Source organism: Nyctereutes procyonoides, unplaced genomic scaffold (assembly GCF_905146905.1).
Source record: "Nyctereutes procyonoides isolate TBG_1078 unplaced genomic scaffold, NYPRO_anot_genome, whole genome shotgun sequence".
Lineage (NCBI taxonomy): Eukaryota > Metazoa > Chordata > Mammalia > Carnivora > Canidae > Nyctereutes > Nyctereutes procyonoides.
The window spans coordinates 18,819,758-18,837,041 of record NW_026575032.1 but is presented as its reverse complement, the minus strand read 5'-3'; the positions used below and the strand labels follow the sequence as shown (position 1 = coordinate 18,837,041).

The window sequence follows — 17,284 nt, the reverse complement described above, 5'->3', positions numbered from 1 at the left end:
ATTCTCTGTTGTGCTATTTCAGCCTTGATCTTAGGCAAACTCTTGTCTACCTGGGTCTGGGGTAAGGCTTTCTCGGTGGTCCTGTCCTTCTCCTGGTAATGGAGGAACAGAGGATCTCTAATGGTCTGATGCCAGGAAACGTTCCTGTACCTCTCTTAGTTGCAGTGAGCCCTGGCGGCCACAGAGCCTGAAGTGTTCTGTAGGGAGGAGGACCTAAGTTGTGTGGTTCCCGTGACTGCTTGCTTCCACAGGCCTGAATCCCCAAGGGATGCTTTAACCAGAATCCCAGTTTGTTCCCAGTCTTTCTCATGAGCATCTGTTGAGGATGAATATGTTGGTGGATACAGACTACCCTTAAGTTTATGGCTTTCAGTGTCTCCGTACTTTCATAGTAGACCATCCTTGACTTTCAGTAAGTTATTAAATATTTTGGCTGAATTCTTATTACCAGCTTATGTGAGGCCTGACATCTCTTCCTCCTGTGGAGGGAAACTGTTCCATGAAGGCACTTGCCTGTTTTTGGATTTCAGGCTAGTTGGCTGCTCTGAGATTTCTGTTCTCATATTAGTTAAGGAAAAGTTATGATTTTATAGATTCAGCTTTTTCTTGAATTTATACTGGGAGTAATGGTCTTTATATTCTTGTGTATCTTAAACCGAAGCTGAAAATGTCTGTGTTACAGATACATTTCCCTAGTACGTAATTTGTTACCTCACTTTTTATGGTATCTTTTATTTACAGAATTTTTTATTTTAATGTACTCAAAATTATTAATATTTCCTTTATGGACTGTGCTTTTGAAGTTAGATCTTTTGCACTCCATAGTGCATAAATATGTTTTTTTCTTGAATGGAAAAAAAATGAAGCCTTTGGGGAGAATATCCTCAAGTTTCTGCTCATACTTGTCAGATCATGCCTCATTTTCTCTTCACCTCCCTCTTCCTCTCATTATGGCAGATTACATCATCTAAATTTTTCCTTGCTCCATCAATCATATTCCTTTCTCCTTAATCTTCAGTTTCTCTTTTTCAGTTATTGTTTTTATTTTCTTTGGATTCATTTCCAAAAGTTGAATTCCTGGATCATATGGTAATTCTATTTTTTAAATTTATTTGAGGATCTTCCATACTGTTTTCCATTGTGGTTGTACCAGTTTACATTCCCACCAACAGTTCCCATGAGGATTCCCTTTTCTCCACATTCATGGCATCACTTGTTAGCTCTTGTCTCTTTGATGATGGATATTAGTGCTTGCTTCAGCAGCACATATACTAAAATTGATGATGGATATTATAACAGATATGAGGTGATATTGCATTGTGGCTTAAAATTGCATTTCTCTAGTGATGTTAAGCATCGTTTCATTTACCTATTGGCCTTTTATATATCTTCTTTGGAGAAATATCTATTCAGATCCTTTGACCATCTTTAAATTGGGTTATTATCATTTTTTGATGTTGAATTGTATAGGCTTTTTATATATTTTTGGATATTAAACCCTTATTAGATATTTGGTTCACAAATATCTTTTTCCTATTCTACAAGTTATCTTTTCACTTGGTTGATGGTTTCTTCTGCTGTGCAGAGGCTTTTTACTGTTATGGAGTCCCACTCATTTATTTCTGCTTTTGTTGCTTATGCTTTAGGTGTCATGTCCAAAATTCCATTACCAGGACCTATGTCAAGGAGCTTTATTCCTATATATTCTTTTGGGAGTTCCATGGTTTTTTACATTAAAGTCTTTAGTCCATTTTAAGTTAAATTTTGTGAGTGATGTAAAATAATGGATGTTTCATTCATTTTTAAAAATATTAATTTGAGAGAGAGAGAGTGGGGGAAGGGGCAGAGGAAAAGAATATCCAAGCAGACTCCCACTGAGTATGCAGCGCACTGTGGGGCTTGATCTCACAAACCGTGAGATCAGGAGCTGAGCCAAATCCAAGAGTCAGATGCTTCATTGACTGAGCTATCCAGGCACCCCAAGTTTCATTCTTTTACATGTGAATATCCGATTATCCCAGAACTAACTAACTAGCTATTTATTTATTTATTTATTTATTTATTTATTTATTTATCTATTTATCTATTTATTTATTTATTTATTTTTAAAGATGTTAAAGATCTCTCCTGAAATCTAGACCCATATGTTCAACTCTTTTCCAAAAACAATGTGGTTAGAACTGAACTCAACATCCTTGACTAAAATCCCTCCTCTTTATACTCCAGACAATTTAGTGGTCCATAATTTACTGGTTTTCATCTGAAATTCCTGTCTTTCATCATCTCAATTCTAAATTGCATCTAATTCCATTACTAGGGCTAGGTAATTTTATTTAATAAATAGCCCTTTACCCTATTTAATAATTTTCTTTGGAATCCAGAAGCTTTACTCTAGTCATCTGTTTGTATTTTGACCTAGAACTTCTTTATTATTTCATTTTCCTAGAATATTAAAATGACCTTTATGCAACTTGGTTTCCTTTATAAGTTGCCACATTTTAGTACATTCTCTACTTTGACAGCCAGTAAACTTTCTAAAAAATAAAATGTAATCAATATACAATAGGTATATTTAATGTGGCTTCTTTGTGCTCTGAGAATTAAGTTTAGTGTCTGTGCCTGACTTTTTAAAATATATTTGTTGTATGTAAAAATTTAAATCTATTCTTGTGCATGATCTCCAAACAAAAAAATTTTTAAATAGACAGAGAAAGGGAACTATGGTACTTAATCATAGGTAGATGCTGTATTTACCACCTAGAAAATGCAGTGGTCTTCTAGAGTTTTTCTAGTAATATAACTGATTCATTCTGAGGAATGTGCCTTGTTAATAGTTGTCAAATATCAAAATTTTCCTCAAATGCAACAAAAGTAGAATGAAAATGAACAGAATCATAACAGGTTGTCATATGATCCGTGTCTTATGTATTTGGCTTCATTCTCTGTGAATTTGAAGTTTTCAGTTTTAAATGATGAAATCTGCCTAAAATGGCACCATGTTAGTGTTTGTAGGCATCTTCAGTCCTTTCCAGTTGCCCAAAAGTGAACACTCACCTACACACAGGGTTGACATTTATTTTATTAATTTTTCACTGTAGTGTGTTGAGCTGTTGTTTTGCTAGGATTTAAGGATTTATCCATATTGTCTTATTCAGGTCTCTAATTCAACTTTTAAGGTAACCAATCAAAATTAGGGGTTGGGTTTTTGGTAAAGAAGTATAGGGAAGTTAACAAAGTCCTTGTATCCAAGTCCCATATGCATGACGGTCTTTCATAGATGTTACCCCACTAATGCTAATGAATTTGTCATAGGTTCTTGATAGAATACAGTTCCATGAATATGTGTCTGTCCTCATCAGAAAAAACTTGCAAAAAAATGGAAAACATTATTTTAATGCAGAATATAATTTTCAAAATGATGGATTTGGTCTAATTGATAGCACAATGGCCCTTTACCCCAGGCCTTTATTCCTGGTTGTGTCCTGAGAAGCCAATGTGTATTTATCTGCAACCTTATTATAATACTGCCCAAAAATTCAAGATGCTTTCTGGATTTAATTTTTGTGAGATGATCTTTAGAAAGCAGAGCTGAATAACAAAGCTCCTTTGTTAAAACAACAAAGACTACGGCTGTGGGTTAGTGAAGTTGGAGACCAAATCATTATTCCAAACCGAATTTGATTATCACTATCTCTTTAAACAACATTGAGCAGACATTTAAAGATTTATTATACATTTTAATTCAGGTGGTAACTTGATTTAAAACAACATTGATTTTTTTTTTCTAATTCGTTCTTGGTCATATATATCAGGTTAAATATTAAAATGAATTTGAAACTATTTGAGGTTGTCTGCATAGGGTATTAAATTCCTGGAAAGGCTTTCTTTCCCCCATGCTGATTTTCATCATTTTACTGTTACTTTCATTCCCCACCCCCCTTGAGCTTTAGCTTTCTAGAATTATTATTTATTCTTTTCACCATACACCCTGATCATTAACCAATTAAAACTTTGTCAGGCAGAGAAGCAAGAGACTCTATGGATAATGATGAGGTTGGAAACTCTATTGTACAACTTGTTGGCTCGTATTGGAAGAAGAGTATCATGTCAAATTATCCTTACGTGCTCATGAATAATGTTCTAATAAGGGTGGATGGAGAGATGAGCTTAACGGGTAGTTCTAATGGAAGGAATAATAATAATCTCCACCTTGGTAAAACATGCTCATGCCTTGACAAGATGCTGTCTGCTCTTGCTGCTAAATTAGATGCATCTTAAGTTAGCAGACCCTATTGTTATCTACTGTTTTACAGAATAAACTAGAAGAGATATTATACACCTTTCAGGATTTATTTTTTAATAAATTTATTTTTATTGGTGTTCAATTTGCCAACATACAGAATAACACCCAGTGCTCACCCCGTCAAGTGCCCACCTCAGTGCCCACCACCCAGTCACCCCCACCCCCCGCCCACTTCCCTTTCCCCCACCCCTAGTTTGTTTAGAAGTCCCTCACATGACCATAAAATAATTGCATAGAGAATACCCATTTAACTTAGAGTCTATGGCGTATTAACTGGGTGGATTAACCTTGAAAATAGAGTGAGATAGGCAGGAAGGAATTTGCAGTTTCTACCTGTCTTTAATTCTTAGCTTTATACTGAGCTCTGAAGTAACTAAGATGTTTGCTGTTGCTATTTCTTAAGTGCAGGATTTCAGCGTGGGATATAGGCCTTTAGTGTGAAGATACATTAAGCCAGGAATCATCGTCAGTGACATTTAGACACGAAAATTTGGAAGATTAAACAACTGTGAAGGTTGATCATGGAAATCAAAGAGGAAGGAGCATCAGAAGAAGGCCAGCACTTTCTTCCCACATCCCAGGCAAATGATACTGGGGACTTCCAGTTCACAAGTAAGTATGTGTTCCTCTCTCTGTAACTCTCTGAAAATGCAAATTAGGTCGAGTAAACACACATGCATGTGTAATCACAGAAAAAAACGGCATGAAATTGACTTTGGTTTGCACTATCTATTTTGTTATAGTGAGTTTGCGGTGTGCTTCTCACTTTTTATCTTGAGTGAGATAGATAGATAGTCTATGAAGTGGTTAAATATCAAGTAGTAGATTCAAAGTTCTTAAATATGTAATAAGACACTAATACTTTTTAGGTACACCTCCTATTTAGCATTTATAATCTCATGTGGAATTATCTTTTTGAACAAAGAAATGTTCTCTTTAAAATCAAAAAGCATGTAAGGTGAAAGCACTAGGGCACAACAGCTACCGTAGACCTGTAGATTGCCACTTCTATACGTGAGAGCGCCGAGTCACATGAATAGAGCAAGCTCGGAGAGCTGCCGAGATTTGCATTCGGGCATGAGAATTGGTTTTTATGTTGGAAATATATATATTCCACAGTTGGAATTCATCCTCGGACATCTGGGTGGCTCATTGACTTGAGGGTCTGCTTTCCGCTCAGGTCATGATCACCGGCCGTGGATCCAGCCCTGCATGGAGCCTGCGTCTCCGTCCCTGTGTCACTTCCTCTCTCTGTGTCTCTCATGAATAGATAAACAGAATCTTAAAAAAACAAAACAAAACAAAAAAAACCCTCTCGAGTTTAGATCTTATTGTTTAGTGTGAATTGTGTCTTTTCTTTCCAGAAGATTCCTGTTGGCAATTTTTTTCTTCTTTTTTTTTTCTTTTTTCTTTTTCTTTTTCTATTTTTTCTTTTTCTTTTTTTTTTCCTTCTGGCAATTGTTTTTAATACTGTCAGACATAATGCCAAACTTTTCCTTTAATTTACATTATAAAAATGATCTTTAGAAAACGGTATTAGTTGGATGAGTTTTCTAAGAAATTTGGTTGTCAAAGCTTACAGAAGTTGTTAATAACTTTTAAAAAAAATCTACACTTTTTGAAATGAACAGAGATCTACCTAATGATTATCACTCTCATCTCTCCTGGAAAGTCTAAAATTTTTAACCATGGTAATGTTAAATGTCAGCAGGAGAAAAAAAATAAATGGTTACCATGCAAAAAATGTTCACCTTGTAAATAGATGATTTTATGCAACGAGGTGCTTCTAACAACAAGGTAGTAGTAAATTTAAATTGAATAAAGTAAACATACCAGTAGAAATAAACCAGAGAATGATTTTGGTGACTTCTAACATTTATCATCAAATGACTAACTTTCACATTAATTTTAGTTTTGCTTCTTTGGCCACCCATGAATTATAATAAGTGGCATCCAGGTCCTCCTGCACTTTTGTTTGGGAAGCCCCCGGGCTCTGGTATCCGTGGTATCATGTTGCTCCGCGTTATCACTTGCCACAGCCTGACCTTGCCACCTTCTAAATACCGCGTGTTCCCATGTCCTTACCTTTGGTCTCAGACCTGCTCTCCACTCCAACTCATTTAGCCATGTTATTAGATTTCTTTTTTTTTAAATTTATTTATTTATGATAAATAACATAAATACACACAGAGAGAGAGAGAGAGGCAGAGACATAGGCAGAGGGAGAGGGAGAAGCAGGCTCCATGCACCGGGAGCCCGACGTGGGATTCGATCCCGGGTCTCCAGGATCGCGCCCTGGGCCAGAGGCAGGCGCTAAACCCCTGCGCCACCCAGGGATCCCTGTTATTAGATTTCTTAAAAATCAAGACAAAAACATATAGAAAGAAGAATTATCATAATTATCAGAAGAATTTTGTGAGTTATCAACAACTTGACGGAATAACCACCACCATAATGTCCTTCATCACCTTACTAGAGGTGGCTCTTTAATTAATAATTTACAATTTACAACAGGCTGCAGTGGTTTGAGAGAAAAATCTATATAAGAGAGTACTTTTGTGAGCTCCTCTTTTTTTTAGGATTTTGCCTCTGTCTACATGCATCTAAAAGAAAATATGTCTTAAATTTGTCAAAGCTGGAAAAAAAAACAAAAAACAATTTTTTTCAGTTTCTTTATAGCCAGAGAGTTAATAGATCCGTCAAAACTTTAGTCACAGTTAGTTCTGCTACAAATATTATGTCCTCCCTGAGAACCACCTGCTTATAAGTCTGGACAATTAACTGAGTGAATTCTTTATGCCAAATAATATATTTATGCGTTCTGGTCAGGGTGAAGCATAGCAGTATGTGTTGACATATTTTTGGTACTGAGTTAAATATCCTTAATCTGAATTCTTGCTCATTTTTTACAGGTATTCAGAAGACTCCAAATGAACCACAGTTGGAATTCATCCTCGGTAAGGAATTCCATCTTATTTGTACTGATAAATATAGTAGTAATTTGGATACATAGTTTACAATCTTAGGTGGCCTATATCCTTATATCATTGCTTCTATCGTTGTATAATTTAAAAACTTTTATGAATATTGTCCTATAAGAAACTTTCATTCTTTAGGGTATGACTTTGAGGTCAGTGGCAGGATGGGTAAAATAGATAAAGGAGATTAAGGGTAGACTTATTATGATGAGCACTGAGAAATGATATGAAATTGTTGAGTCATCATATTGTGTACTGCGAATACTACAGCCCTGCGTTCATTATACTTCAGTTTGAAAAAAAAAAATAACAGAACTGAGAGAAAAAAAAATCATTCTATGTGGTGTTACTTTCCCCAATTTGTAAGTAAAGACTCTAAGCCCTCAACCAGCAGCTGACTGCGAACCTGGTGCCCAGCACCTGACCCAGTGCCTGGGCTCCGCGGCCAGTGGGCATTTCTCGACATCCCCGTGCTGTCTGCTCCTTGAGCTGAGCCCTGGACTCGTGTAGGTTTTCCTTTTTGCCTCTTAAAAAGTTCCAGCTTCATTTCAACGTCACACACTCAAAAATCCCCTTTCTGAAAAAAAAAAAAAAATAAAATAAAATAAATAAAAAATAAAAAATAAAATCCCCTTTCTCTTCCATCTTGATTTTCAGGACAGATCCTTAGTATTTGAGAATTTAGCTATAATTCTAAACTTTGACTTGCTTAAGGAACTTTAAAGATCCGTTGCGTGTAGAGATTTATAGCTTTGTCCGAGGCTGAACGAAAACGTGTGCTCTGGGGCTGATTACTGCTGAGCTAGTGAGTGGCACCTGCTTTGTGTCTGAATTTGGTGTGACTGCAAAATGTCATTAGGAAATTAGCTGCAAGATGGTATGGAAAGAGGGCAAACATATGGTTCCTGTGAACCATTTAGAGACTTTTTTTTTTCTTCTTAGGGTTCTAAAATGTTTTGAAAGCTCACCAATATCTTCACATTTTACTTGCGATGAGGTTTCATAGAATCATACATATAGGTATTCAATTTCATATACAGAGACCAGATACCTAAGTCTTTAAATATTGATATACATGTTTTATCAAGTTATGGGCAGGGGTGGCCTGAGTGGCCCAGCGGTTTAGTGCCGCCTTCGGCCCAGGGTGTGACCCTGGGGTCCCGGGATTGAGTCCCATGTCGGGCTCCCTGCATGGAGCCTGCTGCTCCCTCTGCCTGGGTTTCTGCCTCTCTCTCTCTCTCTCTCTCTCTCTCTCTCTCTGTGTGTCTCTCATGAATAAATAAATAAAATATTTAAAAAAAGTTATGGGCAAATTGAAATATATACATTTACTACCTATAGTAGTTTTCAGTGGTTTGAAGTTTCAATTATTCCATAAATATACATTTCCATTTTATAACAAAATAGATGTCAAATTTATAGTCTTTGCTCAAAATATTACATTTTGAAGTGTAACTTACTGAGATAATAACTATATATACTTTTTTGTTTTGTTTGTTTCTTCTAAGAGTTTATTTTTAGAGCAGTTTTAGGTTCCCAGCAAAACTGAACAGAAAGTACAGAGATTTCCCATATACCCTCTGGCCCCATAAATGCATAGCTTCCCCATTTTCTGTATCCCCTGTCAGACTGGTACATTTGTTACAGTTAATGATGACATATCGTTGCTCTAAGTCCATAGTTTACATTTGGGTTCATTCTTGGTGTTGTGCATTATATGGATTTGGGTAATGTATAATGCCATATATTCATCATTAAAGTATCATGCAGAGTATCTTCATCGTCCTAAAAATCCTGTATGCTTGACCTATTCATTCCTCTCTCTCCTAACCCTTGGGAACTACTGATACTATTTTACGGTCTCCCTAGTTTTGTCTTTTCCAGAATGCCATATAGTTAGAATCATACAGTATGCAACCCTCTGAGATTCGTTTATTTCAGTTATGTGCATTTAAGTTTCCTCTATGTCTTTTCATGGCTTGATAGCTCTTTTTTTTTAGCATTGATTAATATTCCAATGTTTGGATATAGCAGAGTTTATTTGTCCACTCACCTCCTAAATGATATCTTGGTTACTTCCAAATTTGGGCAATTATGGATAAAGCTGTGTCCAAGTTTTTGCATGGACATACATTTTCGACATCTTTAGGTAAATACCAGGGAGCACATTGTTATATGGTAAGAGTATGCTTAGTTTTGGTAAGAAATTGCTAAACTGTCTTGCAAAGTGGCTGCACCATTATTGTGTGTTCCCACCAGCAATGCATGAGAGTTTCTGTTATTTTACATCCCCATCAGCACTTAGTGTTGTCAATGTTCTAGATTTGGGTATAATTCATTTTTAAACATTTTATTTTTGTTACAAGTATAGCTAAAAGGTGCTATAAGTTAAGGATCCGAGATTTTTTTATTTGCCCAGGTATTGAGAAACAGAAATGTGAAAACTGAAGCAACTTCTGTGTTAACACCAAAAAAGCTGTACCTTTTTTTTTTTTCTAGAGAGTTCTCAGATGGTAGCAGATACAGAAAGAACTTGTTTCAGAAAGGGAGTGAGTAGCAAAAGAAGCCTTGGTGCCTCTTGACTCACTGTAACTCTTGCTACTTGAGCCTTTATCTATTCATCTTTCACTTTTAAGAGTTTTTTTTTTTTTACTTTTTTTACTAGGATTTCAAAGAATGAATACTTGTTGGAGTAACTTGATGTATTTCAAAACACAGATAAGGCCTTATTTGCATCCTGGAGAACAAGGTAAAATGTGAAGGAGGCAGAGACAATTGGAGGAAAGGCTGTTAGTCGAACATGGAGGCCAACTTTCAAGAGACAGGGTGCCTGGGCCAAATACATATCTTCTTTTTCAGATAAAATTATCCATCTTGTTCAAAGACCTAGCTACTTTTTTTGTTTTGAAAGCCAAGTCAAATTCAGTAGCAGTGCTGTTGTCACTTATATTTCTGGCTTTGAATCATAGATCTAAGAGACGAGCAGCTGTGAGAATTTATTCATAATAATATCCCTCCCATAAAAAACACATCAATTTTCTTTTCTCATATTTATTCAAAAAAACCCACCAGAATTCTTAACAACAGATAATTTTATCTTATCATGTGGCAAAAAAAATGCCTTACAAGTAAACAAAGTTATTTAGATTCTCTGGAAATCGTGCTGTTGATCCTGGAAGATATATTCCCCAAACTGTTTGTTATGCTTCTGAGAACTTTAAAATCCTCAATTGTTGTATTTCTTGAGAGAGAAAAAAAAAAAAAAGAAAAGCCTTTTTAAGACTTCTTTTTCAAGAACGTTACAATTAAATCTATGTAGGTTCCACCATTATATTTCTGGTACTTTTTGAGTTTTCTTAATCCCACAAATTATTTAAGACCTCGCCTGCTAACTAGTTAACTTCATAACTAATAATGAGAGAATACTAGTTTCCTAAATATTTTATCATTATTATCATTATTAATAAATGTCATTATTTAATTTATCATAATGATAAATTAAAATCATTTATCATTACATATTTATTTAATCAAAAAGGCACAGCATCTTAATATACAAAATTATTCAAAAAAAGAATGAAACAAAGTAGGAGGCTTCTTTCCCACCTAAGTTTTCAACTAAATTTTTGATATTTGATTCCTGATTCTTTGCCAAAATATCCAAATAAATTGAGAATTTCAACAGATACACTAACTTTCCCATATTGCTTTGTATAAGTTACTTTCCATTGAAGATTTGTTTCTGTCTTGCCTGTACGTCATTGTGAAATCACTCTATCTGAAGTGATTGCTGAAGTTCTCTGCTACACCCTTATTCGAGTAACTGAGGTAAGAGATAGTCAGTGGAGCAAGCTAATTGGTTAAAAATGTCTTGATAGGACAAGTTCAGCATTTATCTGAATAACAAGTGAGTATCTCAGGTCCATTGTCAACCGTATTTCTAGCGGTTTACTGAATTTAAATTGTGTAACTCACTCTTACATCTGCAACTCTGCTTTCACATTTTTCCTTTGTTTCATTTAAATGTGTTGCTACCCTTTTTATGTATGAGATATAATACATATATTATTTTTATGTATTTACCCTTTTTTATGAGATCTAATTGAAAACCCAAGAGAACACAGATTTTTCTTACAGTTTAATAAAATTGTTCCTGTTTTAACAAAGTCAGCATTTAAGAAGAGAAATCATGGGACACCTGGGTGGCTCGACCGATTAAGCATCTAGCTCTTGATTTCAGCTCAGGTCATGATCTCAGGGCCCAGGGATAGAACGCTGCTTAGGGGCTCTTGCTCAGGGGAGAGTTCGCTTGTCTTCCTCTCTGCCCACTTCTCTCTCTCTCTCTCTCTCTCTCTCTCTCTCTCTCTCAAATAAATAAATAAATCTTTAGAAAAAAGAAGAGAGGTCATTTCCTAAAGCTGGGTGCATTTCTTTTGACACTATTGAGGAAAATATACAGAGAAAACTAATCTTGGCAAAGATAGAACTTTCTATAGACTATTTAAGTTTATCCTCTCAATTATGCTTACAATATTTACTTTTATATATATCCATTTATTTTTTTTTATTTTTTTAAATAATAAGTTTATTTTTTTTTATTGGTGTTCAATTTGCCAACATACAGAATAACACCCAGTGCTCATCCATTTACTAACTCCAAAGTCAACAGAATACTTATGAGTATGTTTTCACATTTTATGTGGATACTACATATCATATATCCAAATCCAAATAGGCTTTAATGTATATTAAGACAGAAAGGAGAGATGGCATGTGTGACGTGCGTGTGCGTGTCCGTGCGGGTGTTGTCCTTGTGTTCTTTCTCTGACGCTGTGAGGTTATATTCTTAAAGTAATTTGTACCTTGATGGCTGATACCTAATGGAAGCCAATGACCAGATAGAGGGTACATTGAAAGACATATTTCAGGCATGTCAGAAGCCTCCGTGTCAACTATGACAGGAAAGTAAAGACATGGATGCTGGAGCGAAATCTCTAACAATTTGAATCATTTTTTCATACAAATTGTATTGGGACCAGAGAAAACCTGTAAGTAAATAATTTCAGGTGGTGTTAAGTTCTACGTAGGTAGTAAACAGAACAACCGTATAGAACCTGCTTAGGGGACAGGTAATTGACTTGGGGGGACGGAGGGTATTTGAGGTATAGAGGTCAACAAAGGCCTCGGTGTATCCAAAGGGCCTTAGGATGTGGATACTTATTTGCAGCGTCCTTACCAAGCATAAGACTCAGGTGACTTTCTAAGCAGGAGGGCCTACTTATAGTAAATATTTGGGTAGCAGGGAATAGGGTCATAAGAGTGGGACTCCTGGGGTTCAAAGGTAAGGAGTTGGGTTGCTGGTTTGATCAGGGTTGAAACCAAGTTAGGAGTGTATATTGTCTTGTAGTAAAAAAAAAAGCTTCAGAGGCAATGGCAAACTAGTGAGGGACCGCTTGCCGGAGGGCTGGAATGCCAAGGTCAGAGCAGGACAATTGTGGGATAGAAGAGATATTGATCTAGTGAGATCCAGGCCCCAAGGCTTCTTCTAGTCTCCCTCGCTCCCTACCTGCAGGGTAATAGGATCAGGCCTGGTGCTTGGACACTGCCAAGCGTCTAGTGAGCAAGAATTAGAGAGAAGAGGGTTCAAAGCCAAGAGATTGTTAAATTCCTTGCCTTTAACCATTGCAATAATCCATATATAAATTTATGGGAAAATTTTTTCCAGAGACTTTTTCCTCTTGAAAGAAAAATGTATCGACTCCTCCCCTATACATTTTATTAGTACACAAAATAAGACTAATCTGAGGCTCCATTTATTTAACAGACCCTTACTTCATTTTTCAGTTTTCTTTAAAATTGACAAGTCTATAGCAACTGCTATAATTTTCATAGTAAGACAGTGACAATTATCATAGATAAAGATCAACAATGGGTAATGGAGAAATACATCTGTTATTCCTGCGATATGGCCATATATCATCAGGCATTTTCAGAAATAGTTAATGCTCTTTATTTCCATTTTTTATAAGATTTTATTTATTTATTTGACAGAAAGAGAGAGGACACCAGCCAAGGGAGCTGCAGGCCCAGGGGAGAGGGGGAAAGCAGGCTCCTTGCTGAGCAGGAAGCCTGATGTGGGGCTCGATCCCAGGACCCAGGGGTCATGACCTGAGCCAAGAGCAGGTGCTTAACCAACTGAGCCACCCAGGCACCCCTCCTTATTTCCATTTTATTATTTCACTTCTTGACTTTTCCCCTAATACCTCAAATTCAGAATGGATGAAGGGAAGCGTAGGGCCACTGTATTTTATTCTCAAGAGTCAATCAGCATGTGTGGTTTAATTTTTACAGTCTTAAGTGGAATACTGTACAGTCATAAGAATCATCAGTCAGAAGGATATTTTATCAAACAAGGGAATGTGGAAATTGTCAGAGCAGAATAACAAACTACATGTACAACATGACCCTTATTTAACTCTTTGTATGTGCAAAAGAATAAGATTGGATGAATAAGTATGAGTATCTTTAATTGTAGTTATGACAAGTGTTATATCTTCCAAAATCTCTGCAATGTGCCCGTATTAATGTCACAATCAGGTGTTGTAATTTTTAAAGACAAATAACCTGAACAAGTGGAACAAGGAAAGGGGCATAGCTGAAGGAGTAAAATTCTGCTCTTTACCTTCAATTAGCTCGTTGTATAGAGAGGTCAAACTAAGACTCCTTAAATCATTTAAAGACCTTTAAAAGCCAAGCTATTTTTACAATCTCTGAGAATATAAGAGACTGTGCAAAGGATCAAAATGGTATAGGCAGGAGTAGTCAAAAAAGGCTTCCTAGGGAAGACTAACTAAAGTTAATTTTTTTTTTAAAGATTTCATTTATTTATCCATGAGAGGCACAGAGAGAGAGGCAGAGACACAGGCAGAGGGAGAAGCAGGCTCCATGCAGGGAGCCCTACATGGGACTCGATCCCGGGACCCCGGGGTCACGCCCTGGGCTGAAGGTGGTGTTAAACCGCTGAGTCACCCGGGCTGCCCAATTTTTGAAGTAAGAAAATAGGATTAAGGAGGAATCACATTCTAGACCAGGAGAGCAGCATAAGCAGACACTTGGTACTTGAAACAAGATAAAGACTTCAGATCCAGAAATCACATACATAGCATATATGAATTGCTATAAATCATGCAAGAGCCATGTGCTAAATACTTATTTATTGTCACAGCAAGCTACGTATAGAAGGGCCAGCCATTTTGTCTTCCTAGAAGAGAAAATGGAAAATGTGCCCTCAGACTTGATTCATCTACTTCTTGGTCTTTTAGATTAGTGATCTATCATCTATCTATCTATCTATCTATCTATCTATCTATCTATCTATCATCTATCTATCAGTAATTCCAAGTGTTTTATAAGAAACTAACTTCACATTCATTCTGTAAGCCATGCCAGTTCCTGCCATAAATAGGCAAATTGAAATTTACCACGTAAGGAGACTATTTTTTTCTACAGAAAAACAAATAATGGTTTTGTAGATACACAACCCACCATACACCTATTTTTGGTAAATGATGTGTAGCATCCCAGAATTCAGTAATTAAAACGCAGTTTTGTCACAACATTATGTTATGGCTTAATGACAAGATGTCCTTAGAGAGGTAAATTCAGATATTAGAGTGGCTTTCAAAAAAGGAGAGCTTATCCTATTTGATTATCAAGCCTTTGTCCAGGAGGGTGTCGATTCGAAATACTTTGCTCTTCTGTTGGATCATACATTAGGTCATGTGTACTAATTTTGGCTTTTGTATAAAGAGATATTCTAATAGCCCGGTTAGAAAAAGCAAGCAAACAAACAAACAACAAAGAACAGAAAGTCATGTAAATTATGTGGTCAGATTTTTGTGTTCCAAATTTGAAATGTGCATTAAAATGTGCTCAGACTGACAAGCTACACAGAAACAGTCTCATCTATTTATAGGCGCAGCTTTTATAGCCTGCCAGGGCCTTCATTAACCTGCATGTCAGGTCCATTCATACTTTATGAATTGCTATAAATCAGGAATGGTTTTTTATGTTTCTCTAAAAGAAAAAAGTCTTAGGAGGCCAAACTTACCAATTCTCTCCTATGTTCACACTTCTACTTTCCTCCTGGCCTGTGTTCTATAAATGATTATAAAGCTCTGACTTCTTCAAACGTCCAGTGGGAAAATGGAGGAGTTTAGTCTATCTTCTTTAGTATTTTTCCCCGATACATGGTGTGTAGCTCCAGCTAAAGGGAGTACCAAGCACAGAGGTATATTTTTGTATTTCATCTATTGATAAAAAATATTACTTCCTATAAGTTGTGATACCATCTTCAAGCACCAACAGAAGCATCCAGTAAGAATTAGATCAAGCCTATACTTGTCCTATTTTGTTGCTTCATCGTACGTAGATTGCCATTCTCTTGATTCTTACGGTGTGATGCTTCCCTTAAAGAACATGACTTTCCACAGAACAGTAATTGGCAGGGTATCTTCTATTTTTTTCTTAAATTTTTATTTATTTATGATAGTCACACACACAGAGAGAGAGAGAGAGAGGCAGAGACATAGGCAAATGGTGAAGCAGGCTCCATGCGCCGGGAGCCTGATGTGGGATTCAATCCCGGGTCTCCAGGATCACGCCCTGGGCCAAAGGCAGGCGCCAAACCGCTGCGCCACCCAGGGATCCCGACAGGGTATCTTCTGAAGACAAGGCGTTATGCAGAGGGCTGGGATCCCAGTAAGAGCCCAGAAGTAGCTACCATTTTTTGAGAATCTGTGATACGTGAGGTATTACAAAAGGGTGCTAACCTCTGTACAAACAGAATGCCATGTCTTCCCAACTCCACAAGATGATAACACTAAAAAAACAAAACAAAACAAAGGTGATAACACTAAAAATACACATTTATCAAGTGCTTGCTTGTTTACCATACGTTGTTCTCCGCAATTGACATAAGTTAATTTACTTTAATTTTCACAATTTAATTATGAGATAATTGTTCTATTATTGGCCATTTTTTTGTTTTATGGGAAAGGAAACAGACATGAACAGATCAAGTGATGAGCCCAAGATTTGAACCCAGGAGTCTGAGTACAGAGCATGCTCTCCCATATAATCTTCATTTGAGAGATCTAAAATTCCCAATGGTCACTTTTTCATAGATCTTATGGAAGTTTGCATACAGAAGAATCTTCCCTTTCTTTAAGCGCTCTTAAATTAGCATCAGTTACCCAGCCATACTTTTGAGAAGATATTCTCAGAACAACCACTTACCAACAACCCAACAAAAACAATGGACTATGAATAGGAGTACGTTTGCATTTCAGGCTCAACTCTGGGTCTACTTGATATTTCCCTGGGTAAGAAATGGGGTGAGAAGCCAACTGCGAACATTTGATTACCGCCTAGCCCCTTGACCTAAGGAAAATCACACAGTGTCTCTGAATCTGCTTTCTTCTCTGTGAAAAGAGAAGAGTATCAGTATCTACCTTACAGTTATAAGTTCTACTTTCCTTCTGGCCTGTGTCCTATAAATGGTTATAAAGTTCTGACTTTTTCAAACGTCCATTGGGAAAATGGAAGAGTTTAGGATTAGGAGTTTCTTGTTAGGATTAGATAAGTTAATGTACATAAAGCGCCTACACTAGTGCCTGACATAAACTTCATGATTGGTCAAGCTTTATTATTTTGAATATGACCTTGGGTGAGTACCCAATAAACACTTCCTGGAGCCCGAGGTCTTAATACTGTATTTTTGGGGAATACTTGCTACCACTTATTGAACTCCTTCTTTTTTTATTTTATTTTATTTTATTTTATTTTATTTTATTTTATTTTATGTTATTTATTTTATTATTTATTTATTTATTTATTTATTTATTTTTTATTGAACTCCTTCTAAGTGCCAGGTATTAGGCTGCGTCCTTTTCATTTTTTTATCTCGGCTTCTCCAACTGAGCCGTAAGGCGCTTGTCACTAT

The 17,284-nt window shown here is 36.4% G+C and overlaps 1 protein-coding gene across 1 annotated transcript in view; it reads left to right on the top strand.

The window, feature by feature from the left end:
* The window catches only part of INPP4B (inositol polyphosphate-4-phosphatase type II B), a 371,833-nt gene that overhangs the window by 19,118 nt on the left and 335,431 nt on the right, over positions 1-17,284 (top strand). Inside the window, exons 2-3 of the mRNA XM_055317016.1 lie at positions 4,712-4,915; positions 7,216-7,260. Of these exons, the coding sequence (XP_055172991.1) occupies positions 4,825-4,915; positions 7,216-7,260 (136 nt within the window). The 5' untranslated portion in view covers positions 4,712-4,824. The remainder of the gene's footprint in view (positions 1-4,711; positions 4,916-7,215; positions 7,261-17,284) is intronic.